Source organism: Phoxinus phoxinus, assembly GCF_949152265.1.
Source record: "Phoxinus phoxinus genome assembly, chromosome: 7".
Lineage (NCBI taxonomy): Eukaryota > Metazoa > Chordata > Actinopteri > Cypriniformes > Leuciscidae > Phoxinus > Phoxinus phoxinus.
In genome coordinates, this window is record NC_136882.1 from 34640690 (window position 1) to 34668065 (window position 27376).

At 37.9% G+C, this 27376-nt stretch overlaps 2 protein-coding genes across 9 annotated transcripts in view; one reads left to right on the forward strand and one right to left on the reverse strand.

The window, feature by feature from the left end:
* Positions 1-1371: 1371 nt before the first annotated feature.
* twist2 lies at positions 1372-5842 on the forward strand. The gene is made up of 2 exons (XM_079617956.1): positions 1372-2111; positions 4475-5842. Exon 1 carries the CDS (start codon positions 1588-1590, stop codon positions 2080-2082), a length of 495 nt encoding a protein of 164 aa, XP_079474082.1. The 5' UTR covers positions 1372-1587; the 3' UTR covers positions 2083-2111; positions 4475-5842.
* Positions 5843-17551: 11709 nt separating this feature from the next.
* The window catches only part of hdac4 (histone deacetylase 4), a 207009-nt gene continuing 197184 nt past the window's right edge, over positions 17552-27376 (reverse strand). For all 8 annotated transcript variants that reach the window (XM_079618643.1, XM_079618645.1, XM_079618646.1 and 5 more), the window contains 3 exons: positions 23769-23853; positions 23272-23413; positions 17552-21457 (listed from right to left, as the gene is read on the reverse strand). In XM_079618643.1, coding sequence (XP_079474769.1) covers positions 21418-21457; positions 23272-23413; positions 23769-23853 — 267 coding nt within the window. In that variant the 3' untranslated portion in view covers positions 17552-21417. The remainder of the gene's footprint in view (positions 21458-23271; positions 23414-23768; positions 23854-27376) is intronic.

The window sequence follows — 27376 nt, forward strand, 5'->3', positions numbered from 1 at the left end:
GAAACAAATCTTCTTTCTGAAATAAGGCATAATTTACAACTGAAAACCTTACAAATGTGACCAAACTGCTGCCTTACACAAAACATCCCAAAGCCTCTTTTGAACACTGGACACTGGTAAAAGAAATCTGACATGCATTATTATTGTCTTATTCAAAGAGACAGTCCAGGCCTGTGTAAGAGAAAAAGCCTGTGAGGTTTTGCCAAAAGTTCTTCACAACAGGCGGACTCCTACATGTGTTTAGGGTATTGTGAAACCTTGGACTTATTCTGGAAAACAATAGGGAAAGGTCTTTCATCTGACTTGAAAGAATGGCGTAAAGAGAAGTCTGCAAATTCATCTACTGTGTGCCACATCTGATAGAGGTGAGAGGCTTTTTGTGGCATTTTAATAACCATGAAAAAAAAAATGACCTCAAACATTAACAGGGAACGTTCGGCATAAGGCGAATTAATACATAATGTGCAGCTTTCGGTCATAAAAATCAATCATAGCAGCAATGGCTGATTAGTTTTTTTAACTTTGACATTTTGGTGAATTCTCACCATCTATATATATATATATATACATATACATAAATTATATATATATATATATATATATATATATATATAAAATAGTTTAAAAAAAAACTATTTTAGACTTACCCCATCTTTTCAAAGTGTAAATGTTCAGTGGGTTTTTTGTTGACAATTAACACCAATCCTATTGAGAAATATTCACAGAAATAAATAAAAAAGTGTGACAACTAGCCCCGATGTCCCTTAAAACATAATTAAAAAGGCATCATAGATAAATAAAACTGATAACAATCAGATATTTTAACAAAAACTTTTCAATAAAATGTAAACAAATGTGTAATACAAGCAATTCTGAAAATTGATTTCCCTCATAAATTATAAGGAGATTCATACATTTTTACAAATAAAAAACAATAAACATTAATTTATTGTTGAAGAACATTTCAACAATATTTTACCATATTACACATTGTCTACATTGTAATATTTTAAATGTGAGATCATTATAAAACATTTTTATAAGTAGGCTACAGTGCACACTATTTTACACTTTTAATTCAATACTTTTTTTAAATATCTTATAATTACATAATACTTTTTTTACCCATAGACTTGGAGCGTTTGTAGCCTACTGCGCCACTTTACATTCCTTTTCCATTAAAGTCGTTTTTACAGTGTGAGATTGAAATAATGTCTAAAACTGAGAGCATCGAACTAAAAGCGTGCTGTATTTTGAGTGGCAGCCAGTGGAGAGGTGCAGTGTAACTTAAGACTGGTCCTCCTTGTTTATTAGTCAACCAATCAGAGAGCAGCGCTTCCTCCCCCTCCATTCACACTAGTATTTAGCATCAGAGACTAGGATAAAGTTTCCCAAAAAATTAGGAAAAAACTTCCTGCGGGAGGAAAACTCAGCCAAGCTCTACTTCTGGAAGTAGAGGCGCAGTCTCGGAACTTTAGGAGGACAGACGAACCCCCCCGAAAAACGCACGGATATAACGGTCTAACCACGGATTCAAAGGTGGAGAGCGCGTTTTCTCCTCGACCTTCACATTTCTTTAAAAAAGAAATGGAAGAGAGTTCAAGCTCTCCCGTCTCCCCAGTGGACAGCCTGGTGACCAGCGAGGAGGAGTTGGACAGACAACAGAAAAGGTTCGGGAAGAAGAGGAGACACAGTAAAAAGTCGAGCGAGGACAGCAGCAGCAGCCCGAGCTCCGTGAACAAACGGAACAAAAAGCCGAGCCCGAGCAGCACTCAGTCGTTCGAGGAGCTGCAGAACCAGCGCGTTCTGGCGAACGTCAGGGAGAGGCAACGGACTCAGTCGCTGAACGAAGCGTTCGCGTCTTTGCGCAAAATCATCCCCACGCTCCCCTCGGATAAACTCAGCAAGATACAGACGCTCAAGCTCGCCTCCAGGTACATTGATTTCCTCTATCAAGTGTTGCAGAGCGACGAGATGGACAACAAGATGTCGAGCTGCAGTTACGTCGCGCACGAGAGACTCAGTTACGCGTTTTCTGTGTGGAGGATGGAGGGCGCGTGGTCGATGTCTGCGTCCCACTAGCAGAGACTCGACCAGATCATGCCAAACGGGTGGGTAGAGAGATGCCAAGACCTTACTATAGTGTCGAGATAAGTGGAGTAACCTGCTTTTAGAGAAACCCCAGCTGTTCTGGGCCACTGACACTGACAGTTCTTACGAATGCAACACTATATCCTCGTGACACTCCAAAAAGGGCATTTAGATTTGTTTAGATAAAGTATTATAATTATTTAAAACGTTAGTTGAATGGACATGGAGCATCCTCAGCTATATACATGCTTTACACGTGCAATAATTCATAGTTTTATCATATTATTATTATACATTGATGTGTAACCTGCAGTAACCAATTCCACTTAAGTATGTCTATATCCTCCTCACTGTAAAAAGTTATGACAGCATGTGTTTTTTCATTGCTATAAGTTATACATTCAACAAATTAGTTTGAGTCAGTTTAATGTAATTTTCTTAAATTACTTAAACATCCAAGTTGATTGTACTTACAAATTTAAGGGAACTGTCCCCACTCTCCTTAATTTTTTTATTTAGTATTTTACTTTATTTTTTAATAAGATACCTAAGCTATTACAAATATTCTTATAAAAATAATGATTTTATGCTATGGAATAAGCCATTATTTTTTATTTATCATCGTTATAAAATGTCTTTATTACATTGTATTAACAGAAATGTTCACTAGGCGACAAAATGCCAGTTATCACCAGGATATTCAAATTATTATTATTATTAAGTTATTATTATGGCCACACCCCCCACAATCTGGTGTCACAGAAAAGGCCAGAAAGTTCTCTTTCTGAAACATCAGGACATAAACCAATGGCATGATCTCACAGATTATTACAGAAATGTTCATATACAGGACAAAATGCTATAGGCGTCACGAGGATATCCCATTTTGAGGAAATTAATATGGGAACACATATGTGTTCTAATTATTACATTATGCTATTAAGACTAAGATACAATCGTAAATCCCTCTAAAAATACCATAGAAGCTCACGCATTTACAGTAAGACAATGAACGTTCAGCACAAAACAATGAGTAGGCTATCGTCTGATTCCTCGACTGCTAAAGCCACATATTTCTAGTCAAATCAAAATATAGACATCACAAACAGTATGGTGACAACTATAGTTCTAAAAGCTGTGGTATGCAGACTATATTAGTCAGAAATAACATGGAAAACAAACGCTGAATTATAGTTTTCTCAGTTCAAAGCATTTACGACTGTTATCCAGTAAACAAATAAACATTCGCCGATCTCATGAAACGAATAACAACCCATCCGTGAGAAGGAACATTTTCCTTCTCGTGAATAAAACTCACATTTCATCTGTGATTTAAACTGGTTATGAATTTAAAACGCATATTCATAAACGTTATGCTAAAAAAAAACAACAAAAAAAAAAAAACAGAGAAATGGAAAAGAATTATGATCCTGACTGAAGTGAAAAACGGTTAGCATTTGAACGTTTTCATAACGAAGCAATGAAAGCACCTGTGTGTGGAACTATAGTTCTAAGGAACGAAAAGATTCTTCTACATGACATGAGGATGTGAGGTAGCTTTTCTTCTTCTAACAGAAACCTTTATTTTTAAGGTGACCTGCAACAAAAAACATATTTATGGTTGTGAAATAACAGCACAAAAACACTCTTTAAGATCTTTAAGGCAAGACTGAAATCTTTCAGGCTAAATATGGGTTAGTTTATTTTCATTTGAATTATTTGAATTATTATTTACATTTTATTTAATAAGCTAAATTATGTATGAAGTTCTCTTTCCTTGACAACAAAATAAATATCCTGTGGTGAAAAAGAAAGAAAGAAGATTTCCTATATGAACCTGCATATGGTCCTAGTTTTAATAACTAATTAGCTAATACAAATAATGATGTGAAATTATAGATATCATAACGCTGCTGATAAATCTCTCTTTGTATGCGCTGGATTATGCCTCTATCAACCAAGACAACACACACATCTGTCATAAAACGTTAAACTCTACACTTGTAACAATATTAGTTGTTTGTCTAATTGATTATTGTCAATTTATTTGAATAAAGTAATGTGCTACTGAGAAATTCCAAAGGAAGGCAGGTGTACGGCTTCCAATTTCAAACCAAATGACCTCTTAAAAGAGTTATTTTCCAGTGACGTAATTCCACCTGGGATTTGTGTAACATGATTGAACCAAGCCTTTTCCTGTGTAAGCATGTGCTCCCACTCAGAATTAAAAAATGGGATCATTAATAGTTTCCCATTTTTCTTTCTTCAACCACAGACAAACCTTGAAGTGTAAGGTCTTCATTGAAAATCCCTGCATAGAAAGTTTGAGGCCTTTAAGCAGATGTATTTTAACCTAAATGTTTGTTTGCTTCTTCTTCCACAGACTGTTTACTTCCACTAATTTTGAAGACACCAAAGGATTTATTGATGAACCTCTAAACCTCAAAGACGTGGCCAAGGGACATTCAGTGGATACACATACATCCTCATGAAGGACACACAACAAAAGGAACTTTTTATATACTTAGAGAAAAAGTAGATGACGTCTCCTGTGTCGTCAAATACATTTAATCTTTTTCACAAGTTATTCTTAAATGTCGCTGTGGTGATAGTACAGGAAGGCCATCTGTTGTCTGTATGGAAACTATATTTCGTGTTTGTCTCTAAACAGAAGAGTTTATATATGAAAAAAAACTATTGTACATAGGCTACCTGTGAGTGTTGTCAGCTTTTTTTTAAAGGGACCAATGCAATTTAGAGCAATACTTTCTTGAAGTATGCTGCATGGATGAATGCATACATTTGAATCTTTTTTTCTATGCAACATTTTCGATTTCCATCCATTGTACATTTTGCTTATTTATTAAAACATATTTTTGAACATTTAGGGTGAACACGTTGATTTGCATATGTATCATCACTGCAGAAAAGGAGCGTTCAGATTTCCCCCTTCTTTGCAGGTTCATTAACCAAAAAGAAAGTCCAGCCAGTTTTACCCCAAAGCTTATAAAAAAAGCCTGTCCGCTCTAATAACAAGAAATCACTGAATCCAGACGGCTGGAGGCAAATTCTTTAACAACTGCAGATAACCGCAGCATTTAAATACCGGACCCCTACCAGACCTTTTCATTTCTCCTCTAAATCTACACCAACGCTCGCAAAGCATTTAATTGTTTACATCTCATTTTCCCAGGCTTAGCTTGATATAATCTAAAAGAAACGACTCCACTGCTGAGGCATTAACGTTTGATAAAAGCTCGGTTGTTCTGTTGGCCTGACTAATTAAACTCTGGTTTTATTATGATATTTTGGAGCTTTAAATAATAAAGGCAAGAACCTTTACATCAGATAAGCATATGTCTGTATATGGGTCAACATGCCACTGATGATTAAAAGATAAATCTATTTTTTTAAGAGTTATAATAGTTAAAGTTGTTATTTAGCATTTGTTCCATTTTCAACAACAACAACAACAACAACAAATGATTTTATGACTCCAACAATGTGGGGGTGTTTATGGTTTTCTTATCACATGACTAAACAAATCACTTCCTTTATGCTGGTTATGCAACATTTACTTTGATTTCCTAGACTAGAGTGACTATATTTTAAATGTCAGTGTATTAAAAAAAATTTTTTTTAAGGGAATAACAATAAAAGATTGTGCCCGAGTACACTCTTCCGATGAAGAGCCACTGGACTCGAAACCTCACCTGGTGAAAACATGAAATAAATATATTTCTATTTTTTGGAGCTTTGTGCCAAACTTTCCTTTCTTTTTTTGGAGGTGAGCACCCTCATTGATCTTTTTGGCCATTAGATGCATGTGCGACAGTGCGAGTACAATATGCCAACATTTTATTTAGCCTATCTCAGGACAGTTACCATCACATTACGTTTTTATCTCCCACAAAAAAAAAAAAAAAAAAAAAAAAACTGAAAACAGAAAACAGACAAGAAAAGGTAGCAAATTTGGCGAAACGCCACTGACCCAAAGAGATGCACTTACGAGAAAACAGCTGCAGTTTAAAAATAACATTTCTTAAATATGTGGTGATGGGGAAGCCCAAAGAAGAAGAAAAAACTGCGGTGAAGACTGAAGAGTGAGAACCAGCCCGTTATATATACACACCTCTCTCTTTATTCTGTGCACCTGCGCAAATCTCTGCAACCGCAACGGAAACGAGCTGAACGCAAGGGTCTCGAGAACGGCTAGGCCTACTTGACGTCGAGACGCGACGTAACTGAGAAAGACGTCCTTATGACACACTGGTACGTAGACAATGGGTGACTTATGTGTTCAACGGAAGAAAGAATCATACAGGTTTGGAACATAAGGGTGGGTAAATGATGACAGAATTGAAATTTTGGCGTTAACTATCCCTTTAATGATTCGTTCACAAATCTATTGAATTTAACGAATCGGACTGAATCAGTAAGGTTTTCGAATCCGAGTGAATCTTTCGAAATAGCTTATGTCCAACTAATAGACCGAGAAACGAGTGAGCCTATTGTGAGCTTGAGTGGACCGATGATTTGACTGATGGGGCAAAAAAAAAAAAAAAAAAAAATTTATATAAAAAATGTTTACACATCAATTCGAAACGTTGGTTTTGATAAGTGGCATTTAATTCAATCATGCAAATATTCAGTCGAGTGATGTAAATTATTTTAAGTAGCCTATTGTTTCGCCTAATGTGAAACGTAAATTATATTTCATAATGGCAGGAAAGAAATTACAATAAATAAACAATATTATTAATAAACGTTTTAGTTTTCTACATACGTTTCTACATAAGGCTTTGTTAGGCATGTATACATGCAATGCAATTATATCATGGAGGTGTGAGTACATAATTATGTCATGACTTAAAATAATCACTGAATCTTTTTTTTTTACTGATTCAAAGAGCCGATTCACGTAAAAGAGTAATTATTAATAAACGTTTTAAAACGATGTGAGAGGCACATGGATTTTAAAATAAATCAAATAAAAGGTTGTGTGTTGAGGGAAAGTGTGTATCCATCAGCAGCATGTTTGATAATGTCTCATTATTCCCGCCTTCCTTCTGAGCCAGAATGCCTCCGGGCCACAGTTACGGAGTGGTGCAAGCCCCAGATGTTTCCCGTAAAATGAGACGGAAAAAGCAACAAAATTTTAATTTGCAGTAAAACGGATAAAGTAAAGGTTTACGCTGCATGCGCCGCAGAAAGGATTTCATGTTCAAGCTAATGCCAAGGTTACATTACACTGTGGGGGTGGGCCCTGGCAGGACACACATTTCCTTCTGCGAAACCTAGAATCAGATTTGTAGGCTACCACCCTAGTGGCTTACTTTTACCTTCTGTGTTGATAGTAGGCCTAAACTAGAGCAACTAAAAGACCACAGCTAACTCTAACTCCAGGCTAACTTGATGAGCCACGCTAAAACTGTTGTAAAATGCTGATAAACACAACACACCTGTGACCTCAAATTGATATTAGCGTGCTAAATTACACTGTAAACAGTTTACAGTGAGCCTAATGAATTATATTAGCATTCTTGGCGGATTTTAAAAAAAAATCATTAATGTCTACTAAACTTAGTTACCCAAAAAAGAAAATTCTGTCAATTTATTCTAATTCCAACACTGTATGACTTTCTTTCTTCCGTGGATCATAAAATAAGATATGCCTCAGTACAATACAATTCAATAGGGTCTAGTGATGTTTAGACACCAATATTCTATAATTACCCATGGCTTTGAGTGGCTTATTGGATTAATATTTAAGATTTAATAATATTATGTGCAGCTTTACAAAAGTTGGCCATTTGCAGCTTTACAAAAGTTGGCCATTTGTAGCTAGAATATAATAAAGTACTTTCTTGTGATGGAACTCAAATGATCTCTCCGGATGACAATAAGTGGAATCGAGATGAGTAACAATTTGATCCCATAACACTCATAAGAGGCTGATACTGGCCTTCTTGCCCTAAAACAGCTCCACGTGTACAATATACGCACCCGCAGGACCGGATCCGTGCTCAAGGGTAGATGACGTGGCAATGCAGCACATGTTTGGCCTTAGATCTCATACAAACGTCTGCGCTGAATCACCGACCAGCAGATCAAATCAGGACATGGTTGAAGGACGGTGGATTCAGACAGTGTAACGGACATGCGTTCTGGGACAGGACATCTACAGCAGCGCAGGTGTGTTCCTCCTGCACAGGTGGAGTGCTGTATACTGAGAGCGTTTCATCTGGGAACAACAGGTGGAGATGCTTACATTTAGTATAAACAATCCAAAAAGCCAGGAAGGGAAGGAATTATGGTGGACAAGAATAGTTCTGGAACGCTCTGGACCTTCAGTACAAAGAAAGAAGACACTAAAAAAGTACTGGGAGGTGAGATCAGGACATGCAGAGGCCATTTTCAGAAGTCCTGGATGATTGATTAACTAACTAACTAACTAACTAACTAACTAACTAACTAACTAACTAACCAACTAACTACATTTTCAAAGACTGACATTTTCAGCAGTTAGAATAATCCATTAAAGACCCTAATGGATGTTTACTAACTATCTAACTAACTAACTAACTAACTAACTACATTTTCAAAGTCTCCAATGTATTCTAACTGCTGAAAATTTCAAAATGACAAATTATGCATAATTACATGCAACTAACCCTCAACCGAACCCTAATCCTACCCTAACCCTAAGTACAGTAGTTAATTAATATTACTCAGTACATAAATATTTAATTACACTGTAACATTGACACTGTCTAACAACTATAACCAACCAACCAACCAACTAACCAGCTATCTGTCTGTCTGACTAACAAACTCCTAGCAACCACTCAGAAAACCCTAGCAACTGCATAGCAACACCTTAGCAACCATCCAAAGTACGCATAGCCTAAATAATCTTCAAACATAAAGACACTGCGCTATTTTAAACTTTCAGAGAAGGGTTGTCAAGCCATTATTTAAAGTTTGAAAAACTCTACTTATAGCCTTCATTCATTTTAATTTCTGAATTTCTTGAATGAATGTGCCTGTAATTTCACTTTGAAATGACCTTGAGCTTTGGGGGGAAAAGCACTATACAAATTATACTTATTATTATTATCATCCATTAGCCGTGAGAAGGAACAGACATTCAGTCTTCCTCTGCCAGCAACACCACCTCTCCCCTCATCCTGGGAAGCACCAAGAACACTTCTCAGCCACAATCATTCCAAAAGCACCCCCCCCCCCCCTTCTCTAGAATTCCTCCAGTCTTTCCACCGCTGGAGAGATTTCCGCTGCTCTTGGAGGCAGAATCAAAATGGACAAGAAAATGGCTTAAAACACTAAAGTGGCTGTAAACGCTGGTGTGGAGAACACATGCAGACCAGGCTATGGAAATTACCTCTGGACTGATGTGGCACTCCGTGAACTCAATGTTCATCAATGTTTTTACATAATTCTGTTTTATGATTCACCAGCATCTCTATTCAGTCTCAGGCCTCTTTGCTCAAAGTGTTTGAGAGATGTATAACCTAGGCAGCTGTGAAACTAAAATAATGATCTTACACAGGACTTTCAAGAGCTAAAAGAGCAGAAATGGATCACCTTAACTGGATCAGGCTACTTGCAATAACGTTCAGTGGTTAAACAAAGGTGCGCTCGGCTGCAGAAACCTGATCCCGTCTCGTCTGCGGGTTCATACTGCGGGTTCATACTGCGGCACACTCGCACACCAGACCACTTTCCTCTTCATTAGAAGAAAGGTCACACCGGGCCACTGAGGTGAGGAGCTGTTATTCTCTCCATTTCACCAAACCAATTCTGAAACAAACCAGCGTTACGCCGCGTCCTCCTGACCAAGCACGGCACAGTTTCCAACAAGTAATTTGGTAATCTGAAAGTGAATATGATATGAACATACTAAGTAGTAGTAGAGCATTTGGACCTATGAGATTTCACTGGGGGCGGGGCTTTCCAGCATGACACCACATTATTACAACACCGTCAAATCTCATTGCGTTGTACAGCATTTTCACTTTCAGAATGGACAAAAATTACTTAAAAACCTAGCCAAAACACAAAATGTCGAGTTGCTTTTTGGTTGTCTTAGTCATGGCTGGTTAGGCCAAAAACTCGTTGTTGGTTCCGGAATAAATTTTTTCCCCATAGAGATTTTAAAATAGTCTTTGTTAACTCTAAGCCACCGCCAGCGTTTCTGACCATTTTCACAAAAATGCCCTGGCCTCCAGAATATTTTGTTGAATGAATATCTGAACATGCAATATATAGCCTACAAAGAAAGAACAGGCCCTCTGCTTTAAAAAAAAAAAAAAAAAAAAAAAACTTTATTCTTGCTTCATACATTGTTTTTTATCAACACTTGAATGAGGGTAAGTTTATAAAAAAAAGCAACAATTTTTATCAACACTTGAATGAGGGCAAGTTTCATTAAAAAAGCACCAATTTGAGCAAAAAGCTGAGAAAAACGTGTTTTTGTCAAAGTCAACATCTTGATGGGATTTAGCCTGGGAAAACCCAGACCACTGAGAGGGTCTGGGTTTTCCCAGGCTAGATGGGATTCAGAACATTGATCAAAACATAGATTGAGTAGATAGAGCCCATCAACGCCCCCAAAAGCTTCCTATAGCTCGTCCTTGGGCGAAATTTCATTCAGTAATAAGCCGTTTCGAATATGCTGTTTAATGTTGGTGATCGTGTTATAGGCAGATACATGATCGTGGCAGATACATATGATTACATGACCAGCTTGTGTTTGCATCATCTTCGCATGCGTTTTGATCAAGAGATTCCCTACGTAGGCTATAACAGTGAAAACACGGCAAGCGTCGTCTCATAAATGATGGAATAGAGTTAAAGTTAAGAGTTATAATCCATTAACCATTTTTGTGTTGTTGTTGTTTTCTTGTACGAGCTTGTAATTAATAATAATAATACCAAAATAAAAAATAAAGAATAAAAAAAAAATCCATGAACCAAGCTGTGAGATGAATAACACTACAAACTTTGATTTGAAGCAAAAAAGTTTTTGAAAATCGGACGAAAAGACATTATGCACAAAAAAATATATTAGCATTAATTTAGTTTAGCATACTTAACATGCTTTTTGTGTGCTTGCTCTACACTGTCTAAAGCCTAGTGAATATGTGTCAACTGAGTGGCACTGGCACATTCTGTTAGGCCACAGGCCCGAACGTGTCACGTCGTAGGTTCGAATCCAGTGTGGCACTTGCCCAGACCGCAAACGGGTCCCGTGGCCAGAAATGGTGCAAAAGTTGCTCATGTTCCAAACATTTTTGCTTTCTAAGAAGAATCTCATCTGAGTATACAAATCAGTGCATTTATACAAATTCTTCATTTTGAGTAAATCTAGAACGTCAGTTAGTAACGAGCTGAGTGAAAGGCACCTGACCCAGAGATTGTGGGGTTGATTCCCGCGAGGTACAGTAGGCTACAACTTTTTAACATTGTGCTATAAATTATGTTTTTACATTTCGAAAAGGGTACTTAAATATGCAGGTTTTGCTCTTCTTGGCCCCGTATCGCCGCTTGCTTCTATATTTTTGTTGTTGTGCTGTTGCTGGTGGAAGAAACACCGGCTGAGGGAGATTACAGAGCAGAGATGCACGGAGATGTTAATGACTTCCTCATGTGAAGCCAGCGGGATAAAACATACAGTCCCCTTTACACGGTTAGCGCAGCCGCGGGGGAATTGCGGTGTGAACGATTTGAAGGGGGGGCTGAAATTAAACTTGCTCCGAGGGGGTAGATTCCCTCCCGTCCCGCTACAGTTTTGATCTCATAGAGCCGGAAGGGGATAGGTCACCTGTGTAATTTGGACTAACACAACAGGCATAAATTGGTGTGGGTTGTGTTTGTGTGCTCTCTTAAAAAGTTGTGTGAGCTCTTAATGAGAAAAATATGTCACGGCCCTCGAGAGCCACCTTTCCCCCGCTCTCTTTTCTGTGACGGTAAACATTTATGACAGTCTTGTCTTCGCATGCAAAGTAGAATCAAACAGTGAGGTGCTTTATGTCAATATTGAAAATGATCAAGTAGGAGAACGGAGAGTGTGAACCCGGCGGCGTCAGGGCAGCAGCACCTGCAGTGCAGTGACGGGTCAGTACACAGATATCTCCTCCCTGTAGCCTCTCGGGACGGGCACCGGGTTTTAGACTAAACACGGCAAAGACAAGCAAACAGCACACAGCTCTCAAAACACAGCACACGCGAGACCGAAGATGACAGTCGACGTGGAGGACAAGCGTACAGTTTCTGAAAATATTTGAGCATAAAACAAACTCGGCACATTGCAAGTGCCATCAACATCCTCGTCTTCAGACAAAATATTATCAAATAGCTGAACAGATGATCAAATAAAACAATAAGCCTTGGGAAAACCATATGTTATAACACACGTCAAAAAGCAGACTGCTTAAATCTCCTCAACTGTGGTCAAATCACGGTAGCATGCCCTCAAATGGCTTTATAGCTTATTCTTCTTTTAGAAAAACTGTCAATATGACAAAAAATAAAGACCAATATTCACTAAATAGCCCATTCAAGGAATAGGTCACCTAAAAAATAGGATAGGTCACCTAAAAAACAGGATAGGTCACCTAAAAAAAAAGAAAAAAGAAGAAAATTTTCTCTCACCCACATGCCATTCCGAACCTTTATGATTGCCTTTCTTCTGCAGGACACAAAAGAAAATAATTTGAAGAATGTTGGTAACCAAACAATTTTGGAGCAAACTCTTTTGGTTACCAATTGACTTTCATTGAATGGACAAACAAACTGAAATTAAAAACGGAAATGAACAGTTACTGTAATAGTAGGCCTATAGTAGCCTATTATATATTATTAAATATTGGATAATTATTAGTAAAACATGAATTCTAAATTGATGCTACTGACATTCTTAATTGATGTTCCAGTATTGTGCACAATTCATTGTTGAATATTATTTAAATATTTAAATACAGTAAAAAAAAAAAAAAAAAGTACAACAAGGTTCAATTTATTACCATTAGTAAATGCATTAAGTATCATGAACTGCATTTTATTTAACAACATTTATTAATCTAGTTTAATTTATAAACCTACTTTTTTGGGTAATTTGTGTTTGTTCATAATAGATTACCTAAAGTTAATTTATTCAATTTATTTGCATGCATAGAAATTAACAAACATATACTAATAAATGCTGTTAAAATGTGCTTTATTGTTAGTTCATGATGCCCAATGCATAAACTAATGTTTAATGGAACCTTATTGTAAAACGTTAGCAAAAATGTTTTTCATAATCTTTCAAAATTCAACTTATTTCACCCCGATTCGTCGACTTTTTCATTTTTCCAATCAATTCTCAATGAATAAACTTTTTTCTCAAATACTCTGTTTTACTTAGAAATATGACAGATTATTAAATAGCACGCTTTTTAAAATTGCTACTCGACTTTACAGTGCTGCTTTTATACAGTGGCTTTAAAGGGATAGTTCACCAAAACATGAAAATTCCTCAAGTTGTTCCAAACCTGTGTGAATTTCTTTCTCCTGTTGAACACAAAAGAAGATATTTTAAAGACTGTTGGTAACCAGACAGTTGATGTGCCCCATTGACTTCCATAGTAGGAAAAAAAAAGTCAATGGGTGCCATCAACTGTCTGGTTACCAACATTCTTCAAAAGATCTTTTGTGTTCAACAGAAGAAAGAAACTCATTCAGGTTTGGAACAACTTGAGGGTGAGTAAATTATGGCAATTTTCATTTCATTGGGCGAACTATCCCTTTAAACGTGGCTCATCCAATCTGAATTTACAGTCTGCAGCACAATCTGCTTCATAATATGTGATTTACAGTCTAAGTTGAGGAGAAGCTCTTGAGTAACGCTGGTCGGGATGATGTCCACACCCATTGGGTGAAGCGCAGGTCTTCCGCCTTGTGTCCCATCACTCGGGCTCTGTAAGGCTGATCTGTAATTTGGCTCTGAGATGCAGCTGGCTTCATCCACCACCTCAGAGCCACAATTAAAAACTGCAGAGAAGTGGCGAGCGACGCTCTGGAAGGAGGACCTTCTCTAATATAAGAGACCATAATGACAGACTGAGCCACCTCAATGAGGATGAGCAGAGAGGGATGGGGAAAAAAGAGAGATAGAGAGAGAACAACATTGAATTGTGTGACCTCAGACCAAATAGTTAGGAACTAGAGGTTTTTCGTCTGATGCGATCAAGCTTGTGTTCTCCGAGACGGGTTTATTGTGGGAATGGAGAGCATAGAGACCCCGATTGGGATCAAATGTGGAGACCGCACTGGGTTTACCCGACCCCGAGCTACAGGCCAAAGGTCACGGGGTTCAGCGACCTGATCAACAGTTCCACTGACAGTCTCGAAACGTTTCACCTCGACTTGACTCCCGAGGAGCTCGATGTGTGAACACATTCCTGGGGATCACGTCACCTTTGTGCTCGCCGTGTTGTTTGGAGATGATCTTTTGTCGACCCTGCGAGACGGTAAATATTGTCTCTCGCGTCTCCTTTCACACTATTAGCTTATCCGTGCCACACGTCCCAGGGGTGTCAGATTTATGAATATTCAAATGCCTGCTTTGTGACGTGTTTACTTGTTTTCTACTTCATGACCTAAAGAGTCAATTCAGCAGCGCTGGACTGGAATTAGCCGGTTGTTTATTTGACTGGCGCTTAGCAAGCAGCAGGGTGATGTTTTTGTTTGCTTTGGTCAATCCGCTGGGTTTCTCTTGCTCTAACGTGCCCCTGTATATTTGGACAGACGTCTGACCCTTGTCTCCTGTAAATGAGCTGCTAATCCTTGTCGTGACTACTGTAAGCTGTTGCCCTCCCCTGGACAGAGGGGGCAGTGCTCCAAACACAAGCACTGGCTCTCCAACAAACCTTCACCAGAGGAGTACCATATAACAGATACTGCAGTCATACTGTATGTACCATGGTACTTACATGGATCTCCAAAGTAATAAAAAAAACAAAAAAAAAACAGTAATGTCATGGCACTTTTTTTTTTACAGTAATTTAAAAAGTCATAATCATATTTTTTTGCTACATGTATCAATACTTATTTAAATGAATAAATAATAAACAAAATATGCCTCATTAATTCATGTTCCTTGTGCATGATTCAGAGGCCGGCTTTTAACAATACAATCAAATCCAGATTGATAAAATCAAGTCCTACTCAAGTCCATTTTGTGTGTGAAATATAATTTTTTCAATGGGAAATACAGAACAGATTATGACTTTAAAACAATAGTTACATTGCCTATTACTGTATCTACACTACCATTCAAAAGTTTAGGTATGATTTTTGAAAAATCTATTCACCAAGGCTGTATTTATTTAAGAATACAGCAAAAAACAGTAATATTGTAAAATATTATTACGATTTTAAATAACTGGTTTGATGGCAAAGCTGAATTTTCAGCATCTTCAGGGTCACATGGTCCTTCAGAAATCATTTTAATATGCTGATTTGCTGCTCACAGTTGAAAACCGTTGTGCTGCTTAATATTTTTACGGAAACGGTTATGAATTTTTCAGGATTCTTTGATGAATAGAAAGTTAAAAAAAAAACATTTGAAAATTTTGAAAAATAAATATATTTTGTAAGAAAGATATTTTGATTAATTTAACTTTTGCTGAATAAAAGTATTAAATTATTTTATAAATTGTTTAGAAAAGAAAATACTAATAAAAAATAAATAAATAAAGATTTGCACAACAATGTGAATGAAAATAAATAAATTTCTTGAGTTTCAATGGAAGAACATCAAAGTGTCACATGATCTATTTCATTCATTTACTTATTTGATTAGTGCTTTAATAAAAAAATATAAATAAATATAAGAATATTTAAATATTAAATACTTCTTTTTACATTTTTTTTTTTTTTATCTTTCCTGTAACATCTGAAAAGATCTCTATTATCTGCTTTATAGGGCAGGTAACATCCAGCACAAAGATGTACATTTAATCTCTCTCTCACTCACTCTCTCTCTCTCTCTCTCTCTCTCTCTCTCTCTCTATATATATATATATATATATATATATTTTTTTTTTCACAGACTAAACGCTAAGGTTCTGTGCTCCAGGCAAACTGACGGGAACTGATGGTTGTGACAATAAACCGCAGTCCTTAAACACACTGTGGGACATCTGAGCATCCCGGCCCTTCTCTCCCCGCAAACAATCCATCTCCACGAGTTTTCCATAGAACAGTACTTGTGGTGCACTGCTGTTTGCTACGTAATAGATTTACAAAAAGTCCCCGTCGCCCAAGAGCACACCACAGAATTACAGTGTAAAATGATGAGAAAAACTCAACGTTCACAACCAGACAGGCCATTAGACCCTTCACAATGAGACAAAACACTTACGGCGGTCAGATTAACAACTGCAACTTCCTACTGAAACCATTGAGGTTTAACAGCTGCAGACTCCCGTTCTTTTGATTAAAAAGTATTTAACATGTACTGTGCAGATTTTGAGGGGAGAAATCTACAGAAATGTCTCAAATGAATACTAAATCATGACCAAATTATCCAAATATTCAGATAAACACACAATGGATGAGTGACAGGCATTCCAACCCTGCAGGACATGCTTATCAGTATCAATATTGTATATAATTATTATTATTACACACACACACACACACACACGCACACGCGGAACTCGAAAAATTCTAATATCGTGCAAAAGTTCATTTATTTCAGAAATTCAACTTAAAGGGTAAAACTAATATATTATATAGACTCATTACATGCAAAGTGAGATATTTCAAGCCTTTCTTTGTTATAATTTTGACGATTATGGCTTACAGCTATGAACACCTTTTCACAATATTCTAATTTTGAATTTGGGGTTTTCATAAGCTGTAAGCCATAATACAAAACATAAAGTCATAGAGAAAGCAGAAAATGTCTAAAATGTCTTTCAATTAAATGATCTCAGTAGGAGATATTAGTGATTATACTATTATAATAATTAGAGCCCCTTACTCATTGCATTACTGTATGTGAATCCATTGAGCGATAACGTGCTCGGAAATAAAAACAAGACAGTGTGGTATTCAAAAACAAGGTACTTTATAGTTGATGTCAAAGACAAACATTAGAGCAAAGGTCCCAAGAAAAGTTCTATTGTAACAATGGAAAAACAAAGTGACAAAAATAATATGCATTTCTTACATTTTGTAAACCTAGAACTGTTCTCGAGCCACAGTGGTCACAGGTATTACTGGCTGATAAGTGTTTTTTTTTTTCTCCTTTTGGACAAACTGAAGATATTTCTGACAAACATCTGGAAAAAAAGCCCTTTGATGATTCCAGATGTTTCTAAAGGAATGACCCTAATCTTTTCCTAGTCTTCCTCCAGCCTCAAAAACGCATCCAGAGGAAGAGTAGAAAAAAAAAAAAAAACGAGAAAAGAAAGCATAAGAAGTCACACAAACAGTCTAAAGTGTGACGTAGTGTGTAGTTCACCTAAAACAATGCTCTACATAAATACAATAAAGTCTATAGTCTGTATGTCACAAGTGCTAGATAACTTTCTTGTTGTTGTAAAATATTCAAAAGTCATTTTTCTTTCATTCCTTTTTTAAACAAGTAAAAAGCACATCCGTCGGACACCAAGAGCATCATTCCGTCTGCGAACTGACCAGAAACAGAGGAGGAAAGAAGAGCTTCCATCCCATGCGTTCTCCAAAGCCTCAACCCTCCCGTGTACCTCCTTTGTGCAAATATGTTACAAGGACAGACAGGCATGCTGACGCACAAACCATGCAGAAATCTACAGCTGTGAAGGAAAGAGAAAGAAAGAAACTTCACCCTGGCCTTCAAATAAACAACTGCTCAGGCCAGACCTCATGGCAAATTAGCAGGAATGACAAGAAAGGTTAAAAAAAAAAAAAAAAAAAAAAAAAAACGAAAAATTGGGAAATCAAATGGAATGCAGTTCGTTTTCTTTTATACAAAACAAGAGCAAAGAAAATGACTATCCGGATGACCCAGATAGAGACGTCCCTTTGACAAGGCTTTCGATAGGCTGCCGTTTGTGTTATTGCAAAGTGGTCTGCGAGTTTGATGGCTGTCCGGTTTGAGTCTTACTATTATGTCGCTTTATATTTCCAGGACACTTTTCAAAAATCAATGTCAGCCTTCGCACTTAATTCTTGAAAGTAAATCAGATGAGATTTGATGGGCTTGGTTTTGATATGATACTGCAAAAATGCCCAAGATAGCTCGGAAAGAGTAACAAGATGCAGATTTTACAAAACATAAGAGTCCCGAGAGTGACCGCATATAAATAAATGCTTACATTTTCACAAAGTCATGTCCAGGTTGCGTTTCACCCTAAAATCAAAAGGTGGTAAATAAGAATTTATATTTTGCATAAAGAAAATGCTTATTTAAAAAGTAAATTAAGCATATTCCCCCCCAATTCTCATGATCATAATTTAAACCATTTTATTTTTCAGCTTTTTGTTAATTCTCTTTAAAACATTTTTTTTTAAAATAAATTATTTTATATTTCACAAAGCTGAAATGTCTACACCACCTTATGACGACAATTTTCAAACGCTTCTTTTGGAAACTCCCCGTCCGCCATTGGTCGAACACACAGATAGCCACACCCCAAACTCACACCATTGGTTGAGCCAGTGCTGCTTTGTTTTTATTGTGGCAAAACGTAATTTATTACATCTTTTTCGTTTGATTTTAGGGTGACCCGGATGTGTTCTTGATAGGTTAAAATAATTCAAATGAAAATGAAATCCATTTTGGATCACTGTCAGTATCTACTCTACAAATGGACTTTTACCAATGGAAATGTACAGTGTCAGTCAATAATATTTTGTCACGGGACTTTCGTTTGAGAGTTTAGAGAGCACTCTGTGAAACTGAAGCCTGGAACCACAAAGATCCGTTTGATCGAGAGTTTCCGGTGCCAGAGTAATGCTACTGTGAATGCATGAAACCAATAAACAGTGCCTTTAGTGGAACCAGCGACGGCCGAAGCCAGACCATGTACTGAAATATATCACTTTGCAATCTTTATAATATATAATATATCTATAGATCTTTGAAATATAAATCTACTATGAACAGAACGTAGTAAATACACAATTGTCGTAATCATTATACAAAGTAAAAGCATCTCCCTCCCACCGCATACAAAAAAAACAAGATAAAACAAATAAAAAAAAGGCTTGTTACTCTCTAAAACAAGAAACTAAAGACTTGAGCATGTAAAACACATTGTCAACTACATAAAGACTGACAAATGAACAAGTACATAATCCAAAAAGTACAAAAAAATTTAAACGGGACGAATGAGCTCACAAGGCAAAAAAAAACCCACAAGAAAAACGGACAAGAAAATAATGGGCACGAACCCAAAGTGGAGTAGTCATACGTGACAGGCATATATAAAAATGAAGTCGAGGAACAATGGCAACGGTGAGTCAATTTGTCATATTGAGCATGACACACAGAAAAAGAATGCCAAAGGTAGTTGCCGAGAGGCTAAACACGAGTCGGGGGTTGTCAAACAAATCATCGCCTCTTCATCAGTCCAGAATCGAATAAAATTCAATGTACAATCAAAGTCAAGCCAAATGATCTACTGTCAGCATGCATAATTGCGCATATATACAATTCTATGTGCCATTTCGAAGCGCCGGCGACTACGTCAATGTCCCATGCAGATTGTCTGAGTATCACAGTCTTCTCAGAGGCGTTTTACGATTGTTTTCTGAGTGGAAGCTGGTGGTCCCGCTACTTCCTGGATTGTGTCATGTGACGAGCACATGTTCAGTAGCACCTGCCCCTAGTGAAAGGCCCGTAACCCTCCTCGCTCGGGCCTGTCGGCAGGAAAACCAGCGCTAAATCTCACCAGGTGGCACGTCTGAAGGCTCAGTGGTACATTTAAAATCGGTAACCAGCCCTTTTTTCCGCTTGTTTCAAAGGTGTCAATAAAACTGACCATCTGCTGAGTAGAATAATAGTAGTGAGACGCTAGTGCCCTTTGATTAACTGTAAAGTAACCGGAAAAACTAGACATTCATAGCTATATAAAAGTACAACATGTTGAGAGAAGGAAAAATAGAAAGTTTGTCTCGAACTACAAATCGTGTGACGCGTGGTCATCGCAGCCCTATCCTATATGCTCGCAGCTAGTGGGTTAACAGCGAACTCATGCTCGTTGGCGCTGTTAATCTACGGCGGTTGAATTCCTAACTTGGCAGATGGAAAGCTGCATGCTGGTCAACCTTTCTTCGGAAGAGGTGCGTATTTGGTCATTAGAGTTGAAATGAGTCGCTACATTGGCTTGCCTTCTAAAGCGTTGGAGAATTCAACTAAATTTTGCCCTTGGATGGCTGGCAACTACCTTAAAGTTCGCTTGTCAGTGACACTTAAAGTCATGTAACATCCAACACAAGCACAGTAGAAAATGAAGGAACATAAAACGGGTCATAATGCGTGTGAAACATGAAGATATCTGCAGGGAGTTCCTGGTAAACATGCTGAGGGTTTCTCGATTCTTTAGGCCAGCCTTTGACCGTTGCGACAAGAAAAACCGAGGCGGCGAAACGTCTTCCCCTCCTGTAACTAGTTTAAGGCAATGTTCTTCTCGATCCGTCACGGAAACTCTTTTCGGAAAAGGCACAAACTCAAATTGTCACTCTCATGGCTCTCTGTCGGGCTTCCCAGAATCCTTCGCCCTCTCTCACAGTCACATCGTCCACCCTTGCGGGTCTCTCGTCATGAATGTCAGAAGCGGTAACTCGGGTGGAGAATGGAACGAGTCACTTTTTTTTTTCTCCCGAAAAAGAAAAGAAAGAAAAACAGACAAACAACAAATAAAAAGACGTAGGCCGCAACGAGACCCCACAGCCGAAATCAATCATGTGGACTATAGTGGCTCTGGAAAATATTGAAATAAAAAAAAGAAGTTCATGTCGAAAGCACCAGCTCTCACATCTAACAATGAAACATGAGTCTGTGTCCTGCTCGAATGTTAAATGTCCCTGCGGACAGACCAGGACGCACAATCCTGGACTTGCTGCCACGGACAGAGACAGACTAACACGGCTGAGACGTTTGTCGCACTCTGGGTGTCACGGAGATTTCTTCAGGCCGTTTCGGATCCCGTGCTCAAAGTGCGCACATCGCGGGACAAAAAATGAAACGGATGGAGAGAGTAGAGTGACGTCAGAGGCCTTGAAGAGGCTCTGAGCTGAGAGGGTCACCAAGGCATTCGAGCGGACCTTCTACAATGGAGGTTCCTCTTCCATAGGCTCCTCCTCCGTCCTGTGGGGCGACACACACACAAACGTTCGGATTACATCATACATCCACATCATACATAAACTAGGGATTTTTAATGACTTCAAGACATTCGCGACATTAAAATCACAATTAAATATAATCACCAACTTAATAACCAACTTAGAGCTGAGCATAGGTACAAATTCATTTATATTCACCATGAATGTTCATGACGTAAAGATTTTATATATATATATATATATTATTTTTGTCCTAGACCTGGGAATCGCAATTTTAAAATTCCAAAATGTTTCCAGGTTTCCTTGCCACCCTGTACATGCGCGCACGCACACACACACATAGACAAACAGACAGACACACACAAAAAACGTTGAATAAGATTTTATTTTTACATTTTCAGTTTTTTTTGTCTGATTTAGTGATTTTGCCTTTTTTATTTTGCGTTAATTTATTTCAGGCTTAGTCATTTTAGTTCTTGAAGTTTAAATTATTTCAGTTGCCAAGCAAGGAAACATTTAAAAAAAAATTATTTTAATCTAATATTTATATTTTATATCATTTCAACTTTATTTCAATGAATAAAAAATATTTTTTAAAACATTTACACAAATATATTACACAAATTACTCAAAAATAATGTTTAAAAAAAGTCATTTTACTTGAGATCCTGCAGTAAAGAGATGCTAATATAGTTATATATTTAAATATATATATAAATATATAATTATGTGACATTCCCATTGAACAATCAGTTTATGTGTTGATGCTAAGAGCAGATTTGACCCAGTATTTGACCTGTAGGTGGCACTGTAATTGAATTTATATGGTATTCCATTGGCAGCAGTTTGTACTTAGTGGATTTCTGTGTCTTGGTCTGAATATGATCTGAACCAGTTTTGTAGGAGTAGTAGCATAAAAAAAAAGGATGCAAATTCATTTAAAATGACAGAAATGGTGCATGTCATGGTGGAGATTACAAAATTTGAATATTCTATTTGAGAATTTTGGAAGAAATCAGGAGGAAATTGAAACAACCAAATTCATGGTCCTTTCAAAGGATCTAGAGAGGAAAAAATAATTTTCTTTAAAAAGTTATAAGCTAAACAGTTGATGCAACTTTGAACTGTTGTCTGGTGGAGTTACAGTGTTTGAGAGACCGACTGAAAGAGTTTTGGCGCTTCCACAATCAAGTGTGGCTGCCACAGACACCAAGCCAGAAAACAGAAAATAAAGTTAAAATAGTTGTCAATGCATTTTCGGCATTTGGCCCCTAATAAGAATAACAGGAAATAATGTGAGTTTGAACCTGTGCTGGGCACATGGTAGAGTGTGAGTGTGTAAGGAAGGTCCAGAAACCTCAAGCATCTGTGCTCAATGTTTCCTGAGTGTTTTTAATTAGGACTCTGGCAGTGTGTGTCTCTCAGAAGCCTGACGCTGCTGGACGTCTGCCCCGAACCGGCCGCCTGCCTATCACGGCTCATGCACACACTTGTCCTGTACCTCTAGACCCCTCACACAACCATAAATACACATGGGGGTCACATAAACAGACACACACAGGAGGCCTGCTATGAGCAAATGTATGACACATTCCAGGAATAAGGTTGTTACAGGCTGAAACTCATTTTTAAGCAAATTCAATGTAAATATAGTAAAAGGTATTTTATAAATGATAAAATAAATATTGGTAATTATAGGTAAAACACGCTATTTGTGCCTTAACTGTTTTTGTTTTTTTGTTTTTTTTTGTTTTAAGTAACAGGACCCAAACCGTATTTGTGGAATGTGCCATTTGTCCAACACAAGCATGCATACAAACTCAAATATAACTGCACCTCTTCCCCATGTGCTTGTTGGCCACCGACAGGGAGGCCATGGCGGTCACCGTCTCTGCCTCTTCAGTTTCACATCTCTGAGCCTCCAGCAGAGAGTAGCCCAGAGTCGAGGCAGATCGCTCCAGCGAGCGCCAGTATTTACCTAGGCACAAAACAAGGTCAGAGCTCAGCCTTAAATATGACTAACAGCTTTATTTACAGGTGTATGATGTCAAATACAAATAGCATGTAAAGAGATCACATGCATGCCAGAGTTATGACTAAACAGAAGTCTAGTCCATATTGCAGAATATTCTCACCAAAAACTGCCCACTTGAAGAGGAAGACACCTTATGATATGCGACCAATCACAATTTGTTTTGTTTTTACACATTGTTCAGGGGCAAGTATATCTAATAAACTATACTACAAACACAAAAACAAATCTTTTTTGAACGGTGTGTACAATATGCATCAGCCCATCAGTGAATGAATGGTGGAAGTGTGTTTGCACTCACTCTGGACTTCCAGAACTTTCTCCATGGAGTGAACGGCATTGGGGTTCGGCCTCTGTTGAAGCACGTCTTCAGGAAGAGGATCCAACTGGAGGGAGGATCACAGATTTAAGATTAAACAATAGACTGGACAAAGATCCCTTTAAATTAACATTTCAATTAAATAATTCAAAGGAATAAAAAATATTTGTACTTTATTTGAAAACTTTTTATTTACTATTATATTATAAAAATACATTATGATGATTTCAATGTTAATATATATAAATACACACACAGGGAACATTCTGCATTTTTACATTTTTAATAAAACATTTTTTTTTTAGTTTTTTAAGCTATTTGAATTACGAGGACTCATGAAATGTCCTCATAAACCACATTTAAGTTGTAATACCAGTGTAATAGACGTCATTATACAAATTTGTGTACTCATAAATAATATAAACAAGAACACACACACAGAGTTTTTTTATCATATATATATATATATAATCATTGAGTATTTCTATCCTCAATGTTTAGTCACCATGGAGTTCACAAATCGTATTTTTTTATGGAATAAAAAATAATATTAGTATTAATTATACATGATTTATCGGTGGATCTTTTTTTATTCATTCATGTGCCTTCAGAATTTTGAATCAAAATAACTTTTGCACCGACATCTCTTCTCTGATGACGAGTTTACTGGCGCGAGGGCGGGGCAACCTGTCACTCACACGAGATCGACCAATAGCAAACCACAACCATCAAATCAATTCCCCACAGAAAAAAGCTAATCCCAATCTACATTTTTACTTGTCTGAGAAGCCATTTCACTCGGATACGATACCCATCACAATAGGGAACAAAAGGTGATAACTTTTCATGCTAACTTTAACACAAAACTATGTGAAGTACGATTTTGGAGAATATATACAACAAATCCACATTTTCATCAAGTTATTTATGGAAGGAGAGCTTGCTAGGTATTGTTTAAGGGACCATCGATGTCTACCTGCCAATAAATGTATTAATAGTAAGGTTGCGTTTACGCTCTAACGGCGGCTCACAGATGTGCAGAATGCTGTGCTTTAAAGCTAGCCAACAATGCAGGGCTTTGTGCTTTGTCACAGCGCGTGGGCAACGAGACCTCATGCTCCGGCAAACCCTCACGACAGCTCAGGGACCAGCGAGACCACGGCCCAGAGGAAACAGCCAGTGTGCGACGCTGCATTCCTCATGTGGAATGACTCCATTTCCCCTTGGCTCTCGGCTGCATTTTTTCACCCCCACGCAAATTTTTTTTATGAAAATCTACAGCCAAGCGTTTCATATGCAAACATTAAAGATGAAGAAAAGGGCATGCGTCCTGTCATTCATCCTTCATAAACCATTTACATGAAAAAGAGGAGAAAAAAAAACACACGCATGAAAACAGGGTGGAGTGATTTTGAAATATTATCAAGTGCAGAGAATGAAAGAAGGAGGGAGAGATCATTCTCGACTCCAGGCCGAGCTGGAAGCTTTGGTTTAATTAAAACAAATAAGACGAGGGCAGGAGGACTGGAGGCGTTGGGAAAAGACTTTAATCCTGCTGTGGCACGACACACAGACATATCAAACCCCCAGTACAAAAATATTAGAAAACTATTAATATAAGTTATGTAAATTATATTTATATAGCACCTTTTAGAGAAAACATTACCCTATCTATCTATCCATCCATCCATCCATCCATCCATCCATCCATCCATCCATCCATCCATCCATCCATCCATCCATCCATCCATCCATCCATCCATCCATCCATCCATCCATCCATCCATCCATCCATCCATCCATCCATCTATCCATCCATCCATCCATCCATCCATCCATCCATCCATCCATCCATCCATCCATTCAATACTATATAAAAAATACATTTATGTATAAGTTTTCATATGAATATTGTATTTGAAATTTGATTTGCATCTTGGTGTTTCCATCCAACATTTTCACACAATATAAAAAATGTGCGTAAAAACTATATGGATGCAGGCCGGCTAACGAAAACATAAATGTGCTCAATATCAATTTGCTTCCACCATAATACTTCAAATCGACACGTTGCCAGCTCAGAAAGTCCGGCCTCAAAGAAAATCCAGATTTTCCCACAGGTACAACATTGCGGTGGTGTTCATCTCGTAAATATGATCGTTCCGACATGACTTGAAGGCATCGGTCCCATATGGAGGGGTGAAAAGTCTGCGTGTGTGAGGCCAGCTGGTCATTCATTCACACTTTCCCGCTGTGCAGTGTGACTGTGGGTCAACACTCGTCCCCCCCGGTACGCTCCCATAGGAATCCTCCCAGTTCAGCCCGGCCCCTCTCAGCTCTCCAGTCCCGCTGCGGCCGCGACCCTGTCCTGCCCTGGCACCGGCCGAGGGGGAGGGGGGCTCGACCTGTCCGTCATCGTGATGGACGGCCCGGCTGCACGTCTATAAACTTTAATAGGTCTTGTCAGCGCACGCCAAGCTGCTTGGCAGGTATGAAACACATGCCAGTTGCCGGCATCCACCATGACAGTGGGATTTATTTGATTTTCCCTCTCGCCCTCGCCCGCGGCCTGAGTGTGCGAGGACCTTCACATTCTCCAGGAAAAAGAAAAGCTTTTGTTAGGATGGTTTCTGTCAACCTGCCTGCAGCAATATAAATTCTGAGTGTTTGAGAACGGGGCACGTCCTTCAAATATGGAGGAAGCCGAGCGAACTGGGAACTTCATGCAAAACAGGGTTACCAAAAGAACATGCAACAGTGCAGAGAAGCAAAAAAATAAAGCTTGATAGTTTAAAATACATTAAGGCAGTGGTTTTCAATATTTTGGGCGATGTGCCACTTTATAACTAAAACAATTTAGTTAGCACTTTCCGATTTATATATTGTTTTGGTAAAATAATTGAAGTTTTATCAGTAAAATCATTGAAAACTATATTTTTTTCGTTTTTTAATGTTTTAATGTATAATTCCAAGACTTCTGATAGCTTTGAATGAAAACAGACAGAAATGATTCACTCAAAATGGTGCATTCAGATCTGCATACTCATCAACAAAGAAGGTGGTGGCGAGAACCCCACTGGTTCTTGTGTGTATTGTCAACATGGTAGATTTAAAGTAAGAATTTTCATGTATTAATCGCTTTTTGTATTTTGCATTGCAAACCCGACTTCCCAGGTTGTCTATGAAAGCCTGTATTTATATATGAAGGACTAGGGCCGAAAACCCAAAGAATGTTTCGTTCTATGACACATGAAATGAATGCTTATACAATGTTCAGTATAATGCCGAAAGTATTGTAATGTCAAAGGGATTAATTCAACCTATAGTCTCACATAGCCAGATCTATATATAGTCTATAGTCTCAAACATACTTTATCCAAACTATTATAACAGTGTAATTTGAATGACTTCATCTGTCGACATGATGCCGGTGAATTGCAGAGCTGCAAACATATCCACATCGATATGATCAGATGCTTTCTAAAGGTGCGTGCACACTACAAGCGGCAAAGCGACATGTTACCATTCATTTCAATGGGGAGCGGGCGTTTTCCGGCGACATGCGCGATCGCGGCCGTTGGCGACCTGAT